At 36.9% G+C, this 14,916-nt stretch overlaps 1 protein-coding gene across 8 annotated transcripts in view; it reads right to left on the bottom strand.

The window, feature by feature from the left end:
* Positions 1-234: 234 nt before the first annotated feature.
* LOC131061500 (sister chromatid cohesion protein PDS5 homolog A) overlaps positions 235-14,916 on the bottom strand; it is a 215,145-nt gene continuing 200,463 nt past the window's right edge. For 2 of the 8 annotated variants that reach the window (XM_057995214.2, XM_057995209.2), the window contains 4 exons: positions 12,591-12,668; positions 12,427-12,500; positions 1,548-1,702; positions 1,226-1,449 (listed from right to left, as the gene is read on the bottom strand). In XM_057995214.2, the coding sequence (XP_057851197.2) occupies positions 1,411-1,449; positions 1,548-1,702; positions 12,427-12,500; positions 12,591-12,668 (346 nt within the window). In that variant the 3' untranslated portion in view covers positions 1,226-1,410. Of the gene's footprint in view, positions 706-813; positions 1,087-1,225; positions 1,450-1,547; positions 1,703-12,426; positions 12,501-12,590; positions 12,669-14,916 lie in introns of those variants that run through there. The other 6 variants (XM_057995215.2, XM_057995212.2, XM_057995216.2 and 3 more) reach the window with 4 other exon arrangements.

Here is a 14,916-nt window from a genome sequence, read left to right as displayed (position 1 = left end):
AGATGTTAACATTGCGCCATAGGAAACAGAATATCCGTAGGGTTGATGCACATATAATCCACAACATATCAGCATTTCATATCATTTAGCAAAAGAAATTGAAGCTAACGTCCACTTTTTTGGCTGTCTAAAGGCAAAGCATTTCACATTTTGTCCGTAAAAGAAAATGACATCATACTCCTGCAATTTATAAACGTCAACTAAAATAATTGGTTTTTTTTCATCAAATAAACATAGTGAAAGGAAGAGCAATAGCCACTAACCTCATGTTAATTTGAAATTAATAATCGCTAGAAGATTGTTATTGCTTGTGTCATGATGTCGAGAAGTTCGTTTCTTTATAATTCATGATCTCAAGACTTATAGTTCACACATACATTATTGTTACTTTCGAAAACTCAATTTCCATTAAACATGTTTCTTGAAATAAAGAAAATATTGAAACGAAAAACAAAATTCCGATCAAAATTTTTGACAAGTGGTCTAAATAAAGTTAGCGACCACAATTAATATATAACAAAACATTTTCAAACTATACGCTGGAAAATTTAATCAGACTACAGGCAATGCTTGTGAAATCAACTGATAAGTTCAAATATATTCACAGTACCAGTAAAACCTGGAAGCCATCATGATGTTGATAAATGCCACAGAGTCTTGTGCACAAAAATGATTTACATTTCACCTTCGCGTTCCCCTATTGACCTTCAAAGAGGAACAGTTTTGAATCAACGAAATTACATCATAAAAAATGCAGATACTTAGACTAGACCGATATTCCTCCTGATGTTGATAGGCGAAAACCCAAGAACATGACCCGAAGGTTGGTATATATATAATCCAAATAGCATATGAACATTTCGTAAGATTTAGAAAGCAACTTGAACTTTCAGAGCAACTTAGCTTGTTTGTTATTATTTATTGTTTACAATGAATGCTTTTACATTGATACACAAATGGCATATATGCTATCATACTCCAATATTATAGTTTCCCGTATAACAGTTGTTTCTTCAACTACAATAAGAAGCTCTTATTGTGAAGGATAAGAAAGTCAATCCCTTGTTAATATGAAATTACATATGCCTACAGTATATATTGAACTTTGTTAATAAATGATATTCTTTATGAATAAGTTCCTTATTTTGAGAACTGACTTTATTTTAATTAAACAAGTTTCTTATTTTCTACAGAAAATTAAAAGAAAAATCAATTAGAAAAAAAATTTAAAAAATTAAACATAAAAGCTGACTATCTAAAAAATGCGATCCCACATACATAACACTATGTTTTCAGTTACAAGCTGGCACACTCAACCAGACTGGAGATGATCCTTTATAATTTTGGATACCTTCACCATACCAGAAAATTACAGGTCGCACTAACAAATATTATACAGTCTTGCATACCTTATTGTACAACTTTTTGCCTTCGTGCTCTCCGAGGGGCCTTCAATAAAGAAAGAGAATTTAAAAAATGAAGCTAGAAAAATACAAAATGCAGATACTATGAACATGTTGAAACACATCTCTCGATGACAGACTTACCAATGCTTCTCCATCATTCTCACGTGCCTCCAAATGGGACTCCGTTCCCTTCTCTTTCACAGATGGTTTCTTACCTTTTCCATTTTTTCCATTTTTGCTTTGTTGAAGCATAGATATTTGAGAGCCTGTATTCTTCAATGATTTTTGTTCCTCCCCTACAGATAATGAGAAAATTAGTATTCCTTAGAAAATTGAAATCGGGAAAAAATTAAAAATGTGCTTATCCAAAAAAGCATTTACATGTTCCTTCTTCTCTAAGTGGAATGACAAACTAATTGCAGAGTTTCAAGTTGTACACCTTTCAAAATCTTCTCATACATCAAAGCTCTTATGTATAATACAACCTACAATGGAAAAGGTGCTGGTTACCTAGCATAAACACTTCTAATTGATGGAAAGCCTAAACCTAAATCTTATATTATCATAGAATAATGATCCAAGATTGAGACTAAAATGCAAAATACCACACAAATAGCAGCAACTGAAGAAATATTGTCCCATAAGAAATAGATCACCACCAAATTGCAAATATTTAATAATTTGAAAATTTATGAGCAAACATTACAAGCAGCAAAAGATATATTTTATAGATGTAGCAATCAAGGAATAACAATGATCAATGTCTTCGAAGAAACAATTACCCAGGTTTGACAGAATTCGGATTCACAGTAAAGTTGGTCAATAAACTTTATCACATAACTAACCATACGAGAAAGAAAGAAATTTTAGAGTACTTGATAATAATAGCACAGCGAGGCTCAAAATTGATAATGGCGTAATATAAATAAAGCTAAACAAAAATCTTCAAAGAATGTTATCATATGATTGTAAAGCCCCAACATGTCTCTGAGATAATTATTTTCTGTGACAGGCAAAAATGCAACTCTTGTGCAAACATAAGAACATTTCACAATGCAATCCTAGACATTCTTCTGTCAGTGTTTGGATTCTACATGTGCTGGACATGCAGAATGTTGTATAGATCTTTGCGTTCATAAATGATACTAAAGTGGAGAAGTGGTTTAATCTGCACTGACAAATGACTTTTTTTCCCTTTGATGGGCACTTTTATTAAACAAAAACAAGTAGATTGTAAAATCCTTCAATGGATATAGAGTGGTTTAAAAACACACTAAAAAAAAGTGATTCGAGAGGCATAATAGATACACTAGTCTCAAACAAAGTAATAAGTAATATGATTACACAAACAACAACAAGAACATAACAGCACTTAAGGAAACTATATAGTTTATCATAAGCAGTGTCTATCATAAGCTAGCACACTAGTGATTTTATAGTAAGCAAATTAACGAGAAGCACATCTTTATGCCACCCCTTGGGGATGAAAATGCTACTTCCTGCTATGCTGCTCTTCAATGTTAGTAGCATCATAATCTTTAGGTAGATCACGGACATCATACCTAATCCTTCATGAGTTCGATGGTTGTAGCGCATAGGACACCCTAAGAATCCGCATCGTTTAACATAACCATAGAATTGCAGCAAATGGGCTGTAATTTTTAGTTGGTTATTCTGCATACACTGTGCCAGTTGAATTCTTTGTCTTTTATTCAAGTGTTTCCCCTGTGGCCTCAGCCTGACTTTAAAGACTAATAGAAATAATGTTTTGACCCCATGAAATATTGAGACCAGGTCTGTTCCTGCACCATCAAACTAAGAGCTCTTTATTCATTTCCTTCTGAATGTAGGAGACCAAAGGAGAGGCAAACTGCTTAAGTGACTCATTTTCTTCTTCTTTGGCTTTCATATCAGCCAGCAGCCCAGGCAGAGAGTCATTGATGCTTGCCAGCACCAGTTGCAAAGAGAATTCTTTGCAAATTGCTGTGTATTAGCCTTTGAGGATGCCAGTGGTGTTGGGGGACATCAAGAACTAATAGTCAGGTCCCCTGACACTTTATTAGAAAAGATATGATTGGGATCTCACTAAATATATCAGTATAAGAGGAGGACGTTCTTGGCATAATCAAAGGGTAAGGGATTGTAGAAGAAAAACTGATAGAAAGTTAGGGTTTATGAGGTCCTTTGAAATGGTTTGCAACATAAGAGGCAATGTTGAGAGAGCAGTGATTGTTGTGTAGGACTCTGAATGCTGTTTTGGCACAGTATTTCCCAACAATTTTTTGAATAGCGACTCCGAAGCATCTTGTATCATCCAAAAGGAAGCGGTGTTTTATAAGCACAAGTAGCCAGAACAGACAGAGCACTCTTTGATCAAAGGTCATATTGAGTAAGAAAATGGCAAAAGTCATCATATAGAAACGGAGAGTCTTCAAATGGAAACAAAGTCATCATGTGGAAAACAAGGAGTCATCATATGGGAAGAAAGAGAAATCATATGTAAGTGAGAAGTTAACCTAAATGTGACAAGTCAACAATGCATAGAGTCAACATTAATGTGAAGAAACAAGAGACTAGTGTTGGAAAAGCAATCTTTAAATTGATTTTCCAATAATGAACTGGAGAGACTAATGGAGAGGGAAAAGAAGTTTTTCTCTCTGGTACGTGTGACTCTTGAAGAAAGAGGAAATAGTACAAGTCATTTCAGTTTTTGTCAAAAGATATCACGTGAATGAATGCAAGTCTGAGACATTCTTCCATTAATTTCTCAATTTGGGTTGTTGCTCATATTTCTTGTGTTTCAAAATTTAAAATTCAAAAACAGAATTTTGTGTCTCCACGTTGTGTTGCATCAAAGATGCATACTGAATCTGGTTATTGGATACCCAAGGACAAGGAGACCATTAATTTGGTTCTTATCCTTGCCCTCATGAGATGATATGAGAGTTGGTTTGAATCTAGGTCATAAGTGCATATTGATCCTATGCAAGATTGTAATTCAAGTGACTTCAGCAATAGGTTTCTATTATCGAGTGTGTTGAGAGAGAGTGATATTGAATAAAAGGCAGGACTGAGAAAAGGGGGGGGGGGGGGGCGTGGGGGAGGGAGGGGATGCAACACATAAACAATTAATCAACAACACATATCCAGCACATGAACACCAAGATTTTCTACATGGTGAGCACTTGCCCACAAAATATATCCACTATGTATATCAAATTACAATGAAAAGAGCTCACTGCTTCGGACTTGCAAACCAAGGCTAACTACTCTTGAAGCAAGATACAAAAGAGGAAATGCAAAACCCGAAACTAACTGCAACAAGGCAAAATACAAAAATGATCTAAAAGAAGGATCTCCTGATCATGAAGTTGTCCTTGAACTCTGCATCAAACGACCAACAAGCAACATACACAACTCAGACCTCAACATCAACACTTTGTCTCATATCTCTGCCACAGTCTCAAACATAGCTTGCATATTATTCGAACACAGCTATTCTTCTTTGCTCTTCATTGAATTTCGCACACTTCCTTTCACATTCTCTACTCTGTTATTCCCACTATCGCTCTACACTCTGCTCAAATCAATCATACACTTTCGTTATATACAAGATAGATTATCAAAGCTTGAACCAAGTCGGCCTGAAACAAAATATACTTTCCAGACCAAAAACATACATACTGATCCACTCCAAGAGAAAGAGGAGGACCAAAACCCATCTTCTAGAGATCAATTCACTGATCCGCAATCACCAAAACATATCTACACACTACGCATCCATATAAGCAATTAATAGTCAAAACATATTCTCTAATGCAAATAACTCTAATCCGGATCTCCACATGCTACGGTGAGACCCATAACACATCAAACAAACTTCCACAAATCATATCCGGACCTGGAGATAGGTCTAACATAGAATATCACAACCAGCTATGAACAATGCCACAACATCTGGAGAACACAAAGATATTTCCAGACCACAAAACTATCATATCCAAGATACCAAACTATATCCAAAGAAGATAACAATAACACACAACATCAACAATACTTTCTAGACCCAAACACTCCCGGAACAACCAATAGAACAACTGCATGACCAACACAACAAGGTATCTCTGACCACAGACATTCGGGAACAACACCTATCCGGAACAAGAAGTTTGACATCAATGACAACCATAGCAACACATATTTCCAACAAGTGAACAATCATTTGCCACCAAGAGACCATTGTATAAAAAGTGTAGAAAAAGAGGAAACACACTCCATTTAGTTAATAGTGATTAGAGGATTTTAGAGAGTTCCCTATCTTCCAGCAGACATGGTTAAGAAAGGAGAAATATCCTCCACTAACAGAGCAGTGCATACGAGGTGTTTAGAGTGTTCTCCATTTTATGCAGGAGAATAAAAAACATAGAGTTGAAAGAGTACAATAATATCAAGAGTTAGCTTATCCTCAAGTCCAGATGGCTCCAAGCTTCCATTTTGGCAAGAAGACTCGATGAAATTGTGAACTGGTTAAGGGTTGTGCAAATCAAGTTCAATGTGTGTTTAGTAGTGCTGTAAATAAAAGAAAAGATATAGGATTCCACGTACAAGATGTGGAAGCAATACAAAACCAGTAGTTAGATGCAAGAGAAGACCAGCATAAGCATATGAATTGTCTTGTTACTTGTATTAACAAGCATGTTTTACAAATGAAACATGAAGAAGTGAACATCATGCCAGCCATGAAGAGCACTGATAAAGGTACAGCCAAAAGGGTGGAAATTGAGGAAGAGGGGCTTAAATGTTTGAAGTGTAGCAGCAGAAGCAAAAGACCATCTCTTGCTTAAAATTGAGGTGGAAATGACTAAATATTTGTTTCATTCAGCTGGGGAGAAGAAAGATGAAAGAATCCATAGAAAAAGAAATCCTCATGGAGGATATCAAGGTGCCAGTTGCTAAGCTTGAAGGTGCAGCAAAAATATGTCATTTGGAGAAAAAATGAAAGTGATTGCAAATGATGAGGACAAGAGAAGATGCCAAGCAAATAAGAGTGGTGTTGCAGTACAAGAACTGTCATGTTGGAGAAGGGAAAAAGCAGAAAGAATGATCAGGTGTAAGCAAAGCTAGGAAGCGTGTAAAGAAATCTAAATAATCAACCCAAGACATAAGAAGAAAGTGAAGGAAATAAAAACCAAGAGAAGGAAGTAGAGAACAAGAGAAAGAATAGAACTTGATGGATTTGGATGAATATAGGTGGTTAAGAACCCAGAAGAGTATGGAAAGAGAAAGGATAAAAAAGAGTTGGGTGAAGTGGGGTGTTTTTTGGTAAAACAAGTGGCTGGAAAAAAGGAAGAAACTAGGAGACAAGGTTTTGAACATGGTGGAAGGGTATGATGAGAGCAGATTATGTCCCATTTAATGCCATATTTTATGCCTTTTCATATGCCTTCATATCTATTTCCATATTCCATTTCCAATGTCATTTTACCATATTATGTTGCAATTGATTCAATATATATAAGCAATATTTAATTTAGTTATTAGATAAAATATGTGAATAAATAAATATGACTGTATTTATACAACATGCTAATTGTGAGCTGCAGGAACTTCCTGTCACTTTCAAGTCAAGGACTTTTGACATCAGTTACCTCTTCACATGTTGACCATGTACCAGATCCAATCATGCACAAGCAACCATGAGATTATTGATAAATAAATCTGATTAGAGATGCATTTGTCAGCTGTGTAGATGAAACCTGAAATCTTCTATTTGTCATAACAAGACAAAGTTTAATTCATGGCCAACAGAAAATAGAGCAGACTCAACCAAATGGACTATGGAAGGAAACCCGTGGTGGAGGTGGTTGCATAGCTGGAAAAAAAATGCAACTATTCGCGTCTCTATTTTTGCTTGCTGTTATAACAAATCTGTTTTTAATTACTGGCTACTGCAGAGGATTTACACGGGTCATTATATTATATAGATTGTTTGTTGTGGTCAAAACAAACACTCTATTTCTGTACGTACTGGTTATAAGACAACATGTATATAAGTAGTGTAATATAAGCTACAAGATATAGACTTTTGGTGAGCAGAATATAGTGTACGTAGATTTCTAAGGAAGAATGTATGAAATCATGTTATTCAGAAATTCAATATTGCTGTTCTAAGTTGAACTCAAAAGTTCTCTGATTATTTTCTTCATCCGGCATGTAGTACCCCTCCTCGATCAGCCTCTTTTGTATGTTTTGAGTTACTTCAGTGACTGTTCAGTGGAACATTATGGTATATTGATTCGGATGTCATGCGATGTTATTTCATGCTTTATCTGGATTTATGGTGTATGTTTTAATGCAGTATCTCAGTGCTTACGATTAATGTTATGTATGGATCATTATCATGGACTGACACTTTTCCCTTATATTGCGATGCATTATTTATATGTTGCATGTTTGCAAGTGTATTGGGATGCGAGAGGATGATTTTCCTTCACTCACTCCGGTGAGACAGGGAACATCATGATTCTCCTTCATCGGTGTGCGTGTCGTATCTGTATATATATATATATATTGGTCTATATGCATGTGCGGTTCTTTGGTGTAGGACATTGCAGGTACTAGTACTGGGTAGGTACGGGGTATTGACTCCACCTGGTTTCACAGGTCTGAGCATGCCTTATATATCCGATGGGAGTGGAGGAGATAGTTGTTGTACCCTAGCTTGACCCGCACTTACACTTGTGTGAGTGTTGTCAGTCGGTTGTGTTTCCCCGTCTGGCTGATATCCGTGTCATGGTGCCTTGGTTTGGTCATTTGAGAGTCGTCATTTGATCATTCTTGGTTTGCATGTTTCCATTTATTTAAATGGTTATTTAATTTAAATGGATGATGTTGTCTTATGTGGGCGAATTTATTTAATTATTATGCTTTGTGATTATTGATTTATTTAAATTAATGATTGCTAGATTAAATTGGTTAAATGGCTTAATTTATTGTGTAAAGTTGCATAATGTGTTTTGTGGAACGAAATAAATAATTGCCTAGCCATTTAAATGAAAAATGCTTATGTTGGAAGAAAGTATTTTTGGATATAGAAATTTATAAAAGCTTTCCTTTTTGCTTTTCCAATGAACTTTTGCTTTTTCATTTTAATTGTTGGAAAAAAATTATTTTTTGGAAAAAGGAGTAAATCTGATTGTTTTTACTTTTTAAATATTTAAATCTTATTGATTGGAATAACTTTTTAACCTAGAAAGTTTAGGTTAAAAGGGAATTTTCATGCTATTCCTAAAATTCACGGGAAGAAGGAAGAGGGGGAATTTGGGAGAGAAATTTTGGAAAACTTCCGGGAGGACCTGGAAATTCGACTTGGTTTGCAAGACTGGAAATTCTTCATCTCTTTGCTTGTTGTTGCTTCAAGGTTGGAGGTTCTCTTCTTGTTTTGAATTTGTTATTTGAAATTTTCAGTTTGTTTCCTGTGTGTGGAAATTTATGCAATCTTCTTGTAGATGTTTGTAGAATGATTTGAATGGAAGAAATAGTGTTTATTATTGTTGGTTTTGTAAAAGCTATATCACATGTTTACTTTTAGGAAGGAAATGGCTCATTTCTCTTTCTGTTGTGTGTTTGATCTTGAAAATCAATTTCTTGTTTTACCTCTTCTATTTGGAAAGAATGAACTAGATTTAGCTTCTTGTGTGCTTTCTAGTTTCATGTTGCATAGATTTGGGGTTCTTGTGGGACTAAATTTCATCTTTTACCTTGCTGGTAATTATCCATTTAAGAAAATTGGATTTGGCATTGTGTATGTGTGTGCCCGTGAAATGTTCCGGTAAAGAATCATTTTCATGATAAACGATTGAGTGTATGGATTTTATGCCTTAGGAGGCATGTATCTTAATTGTTTTATTTTCTTGCCTTTTCCTACCATGTGGCGGGCTAGTCCCACCACGCGGGACGGTAGTCTCTGCTGCCCGCATGGTAGCAGTATTGCCGATCGGCAGTACTGCTACGCTACGCGATAGCAGTACTACCAGTCAGTAGCTACTGCTATCGACGGTAGCAGCACTACCGGACGGTAGTCACCGCTACCAGTCGACAGCGACACTACCGATCAGTAGTGCCTGCTACCGATCGGCAGCGGCACTACCGGTCAGTAGTGCCTGCTACCGATCGGCAACAGTACTACCGGCAGGTAGTGCCTGCTACCGGTCGGTAGTGCCTGCTACCGATCGGCAGCAGTACTACCGGCAGGTAGTGCCTGCTACCGGTCGGTAGTGCCTGCTACCGATCGGCAGCAGTACTACCGACAGGTAGTGCCTGCTACCGGTCGGCAGCAGTACTACTAACAAGTAGTACCTGCGGCCCCTGACAGTGGCACTGCTGCAAGTAGGTTTAACCCCCGCGTTACCAGGTACTTTACCAATTCAAACCGGTTAATGCTTTAATGTTAATTTTTAATAAATTACATTTATTTTAAAGCGGTTTTTGGTGTTAAATGAAATATATTTTTTTTAGAATGGATTTTGTGTTGAATAAAATAAAGGTGATTTTCTTGTAATATTTATTATGTGATTAATAAATTTATCAATGAGAATCAAGGCATGAATTGAGAATTCAAATTGGTTAATTTGGTTATATTCTAGAAACGAATTAAAATGCCTATTTGGAATTCATGTTTTTATTCGGTTGAATGTTTAATGTGGATTTCATTCTTGATGGAATATCGATTTGGAAATTGAATAATTTGACTGCTAGAAAGAGTGTTTTATTTAATTTGTCAATCAATGATGTTGCAAGTGTATTATGTGTTATTATGGTATGTGGTTCAGTCGTTCTGTGGTGGCGTATTTGTCTTAACCATGTAGTGTCTTTGCCTTATGGTTAGCCAAGAGTCAGTATGTCCTTGTTTGACCACGTGTTTTCTGACAGTGGTGTTATGGCTGCCTGCTTCGCCATAGGGTCCTCGGGGAGTGACCATGTCTATTTAGTGTCCTTTGAGAGAGTGGCTTTCGCTTGGGGGTTGCACCCAAAGTGGTAGGCATTACCAACCAATGAAAGTCAAATAATAACTGGTAATCTAATGAATTGATTAGGTGGGTAGTATCATAACATTAATAAAGATAATTGTACCTCGTGCATAGGTGAGTGCTAGTACAGGGCTCATAATGTTGCGAGAAGGCCTGGAATGGCAAACCGACCAACTTGTCTTCACGAAAGGCTGGTAGGGTCCGCATGAGACTTAGTTGGAACCGGAGGTTTGAGAGAGGTTACCAGGACAGTGAGCCGGGACCTATGGAGGTTGTACCATGGTATCCATCTTAAGCTATGCGATGACACTCTCTCATTTGGTTCCCTTGTGTATTTGTGATGTTGAGTCACCTGGTTCTGTGGAGTCATATGTGTTGTCATGGAGTCGTAATGTTTGGTCGACCATGTCATGCCTATGCTTGTTTGTGGGTCCTCAACTATCTCCTAACACGGTGGGGTGATTCTATTTTGGGAATTACATGGTCAGGTGGTAGTGCCACTTCCCATCGGATGTTCGGATTTGTACCTTCATGCGAGGATTGGCTTCGCAGGTGTTCCTGTGGTTCGTGGCTCATGCTTCATTCCCATGTTGGAGATTATTGTTATTTGGAGACCTATATGGTCATTGTAATATTGATCTTATGTAACATTGTATTTGGTTGAGATGTATTCTTATATGTGTATTGAGAAGCTATGTATTGAAAGAGCAATATAACCCTATGTTGGGATTTATTCTTCGTTGGTTCCCTTAATTCTGGTGTAAGTCTTCCGCTTGTGTTATCGTGCATGTTGTGTAAATGCACTTATGATGTTTATACTTCAAAAAAAAGAATTGTTTCACCCTTGTTGTGGGTTTTCCTTCAGGGTTCCTGGCGGGGCATTACACAGCAACTGGGAGGAAGGGCGCCCACTCTTTAGCTACTGGACAAATGTACATATTTTATTTCTGCAAGTGTGTTTTTATTATTTCAGCATTGTTTGGATTGGTTAAACATTAGAAATAGATATAGTAATGTTTGTAGTTGGTATTTAATTTCAATTGGTTTCCATGTTTCATATTTAATTCTATGATCCATATGTTTCAGAGTTTGTTGTAATTTCTGTACAATTCTTGTCACTTGAATAGAATAGAACAGATCCTGCCATCAAGAAGTGACAGTTCCTTCGCCAGCTTTATTTCAATTTGCAATAGGTTTTCTTTTCTAGTTGCACTTCATCCCCACTCATCTCACTGCCTGCAGCCCTTGTGCAAATAGCCACGACATCTTTCACAAGTTTACACCCCCAGATTGACACATATAGACCAAACTGAAATTCATTATAAAGTGTTAAATCTTTCTTATTCTTTGCCCCAGTGTTGGCCTATCAGGGTAAATTTTGGCCTATTTGGTGAGTCAAAATTACAGTTCTACCATCCTGATCAAATTTTTGAGGACTATGCTAACAAACTCTTACCTAGAGTGTATGATCCAAGAGTTTTCTAATGGTAGTGCAATCTTGCTTCACCCATAAAGAATTAAATGTTGTACAGGTACAGATTGATGGAAGAAAGTGAATCCTCTTTGATCAAAGGTTTGCTTTTGGAGAGCAAGATATAAATTACAAAGAAGAAATGTCATATGGAAATGAAGAGTCAGTCCAAAGTGAAGATTGAACACAAATCTTTAAATTGGTTTTTTAATAATGAAGAATGGCTCTTGGAGAAAAGGTTTGTTTTAGGGGGAGAAAGACCCTTCGAGAAAAGGAAAAAACACAGTTCAGATCTTGTAAAGAGAGATCAAGTGAACGATTACAAATCTTTAAAGGCCTGTCATAAATCTTTTAATTTATGTTGTTGCTCATGGGTTTTTTTTTTTCAATCTAAATTAAAACCATAGAATTATGCCTTTATACTGCATCAGAAATGTGATTGAATCTGAGCGCCAATGTCATAATAACAAAAAAACATAACAATAAAACAATAAAAATAAAAACAAATCAAACAACATACCAGCACTCGGTAATTCAGGTTTGCCTGCTCCAGCTGCCTTGACGAGATCAACTGAAGAGTCTATCCCCATCTCGCTGCACAAGACAAAATTGCATCATGATCTAGTCAATCTTTCACAAAAGTCAATAAAAATTGCGTATCAAAAAGTCAAATATTTGTCATACTTAAGTTCACAAGATGCAACGTCAATATTACTCAATGCTGGAGTCATAAAACACAGCTTCCTCTGTTTCCCTTTCCTGCTAAACCAATGAAAAAGTAGAAAAGTTGCCACCATTCCAAATTAATCTTTCCACACCATCAAGGACTTTGGACCAAAAAAGCAAGCAATTTTGACAATTGTTATTAAAGACAAGAACAAAAACTGATAAGATGTTGTATGCGTTTACAAAAATTTCAAACAAGAAGTGAAACCAACTGGCTTTCTGGTACCATTGATCATAAAATTAAAGAATACTGTATAAGGCACAATGACATCATTCTAGGGCCTTGTTTGCATGTTGCCAAAAACAATATGAGGAGAACAACTCCGTAATTGAACATTTTTGGGTTCTGTATATTCAAATTATACAAAATTATACAATAAGTTACTCAGCAAAAAATTAAAAATACAAGTGTGTTTTAAACAAAGGAAAATAATTACAAAATGTCAACTTCATGCCACTTTCTAATGCCTAATAATATGGCAATAATAGTTTTGAAAATGTGCAGAGGAAAGATTGCAATACTCTAATAAACAATTTTTTGAGAACTCAAAAATATATGATGAAATATCCTGCCCCAAATTACTCAAAATTTATGAAACCAATAAAACTAATATTTAAGGTACATGATTGGGAGCTTATTGCAAATACCATAGATAGGGAATAAGTGTATTAGAAGAACGGAAGAAAGATCTGAAGTTGATAAACAAGATAAGACACCTTCTAAGAATATTGTTTGCACCATCCAAGAAAATGACGGATTTGTGCCACTCATCACCAGAAGTTTAAGGGACATGCTCATAGTGTTGGGTGCAAGATTCTACACTGTGCTGTAAAAAGATCAAGCTTATTGTACACAAAAAAAGAAACATAGTGAAAATTTTTGAGTCAAATGAAAGTAAATTCCTCACCTAATGAGTCATTGTTGGATCTATGATTATCATGGTCATAAATCGTGTATTTAGAGGTCCAATCAATGTCTCTATGTATGACTAAAGGATTGTTCCAATACACCAACCGAGATAAGAACGAAGCTTAGATGTTAAAGATGGTGCAAAAAGAGTTTGAGGCATAAAAATGGCCTCAAGAAAAAAATTCTAGTCACATCAGAATGGAAGTGTATCTTAGACCTTCCCAAATGCCGACTAATGGGTGCCAGCCATGCTTCTGATGTTGCCTTTGGGTTACTTTTAGATGCCATTCATATCCAAGTGCCTTTGGACAAATGGCAGCAATTACAACCAATAGGCCAGCTAGAATCGGGTTCGCCAACAACATTCTATTGGACTAATTTGGTAGTTCAAGCTGCTAGGGAGGAAGTCGTTCCCCCAACAATGCCACCACCAAGGAAGAGGAGGTGCCAGGAGGAAAGTGGCAAGGGCGCAACAATTACAGTCTCGTCATCTACTGAGGACACCATGCCAGAGAATGCTAGTCCCAAGCATTCTAGTTCAAACGAGGATTCGACAAAGGCTTATTCATATCTAGTACATCTAACACCTCCAACAACAATCCTCATCGTCACATTCGCATAGGCCATACTCTCATCCACCACACTCTCGAGAATTGCTACACGGGGTGAAGAAGTAGTTGCCACTCCAATACCAGTTGCCACCATGATGCCAGTTACCACATCGGTAACAATTGTCGTCGTCATGCTAGTTGCCACACTAGTGTCGGGTGCAATAGTGTTGCTAGTTGCCAAGGCGACACCTTCAGATTTTGAGGGAGTTGGTGCTACTAGGGTGGACAATTGGCTTAGCAAGTTTGAAGTGGCACAAGCTACCCCACCACTGCCATCACCAAGTCTCTTGGAGGAGAACTTGGATTCTCTACCAGTTGAAGGAGAAGCAGATCACTTGGCAATTGGAGGGGAGGTAGACTAGGTAATTGAATGAGAACAACAACCAGCACTTGCAGAGGAAGCAGTGGAGACATCCGCTAAGCCCATGGCTAATCAGCCTAGTGAACCCGACAAATAGGAGAGTGCTACTACTTCTTAGCCTAAAAAGGCCAAGGCCCAAGGTAAAGATGACTCCTCTAGTGAGAACAAGAACCAAAGGGATGCACATATAGATTTCTGACATGACCCCCATATTGTCCTTGGCACAGCGTAGATGTACTAGGCAAAGTTGGAATATATATTCTTGGTCACACATGAAGTGGCTGATCTCTTTCGACAAATGCATATTGGCCTTGCTCCATTGGTGACAACCAAAGCTGAAAAGATTTATGCATTTAAAGAAGTAGATTGTGAGGGGGAGTTCTTTCATTGTTCTGTATCTCA

Source organism: Cryptomeria japonica, chromosome 8 (assembly GCF_030272615.1).
Source record: "Cryptomeria japonica chromosome 8, Sugi_1.0, whole genome shotgun sequence".
NCBI lineage: Eukaryota > Viridiplantae > Streptophyta > Pinopsida > Cupressales > Cupressaceae > Cryptomeria > Cryptomeria japonica.
This window is presented reverse-complemented; position numbering and strand designations above follow the sequence as displayed.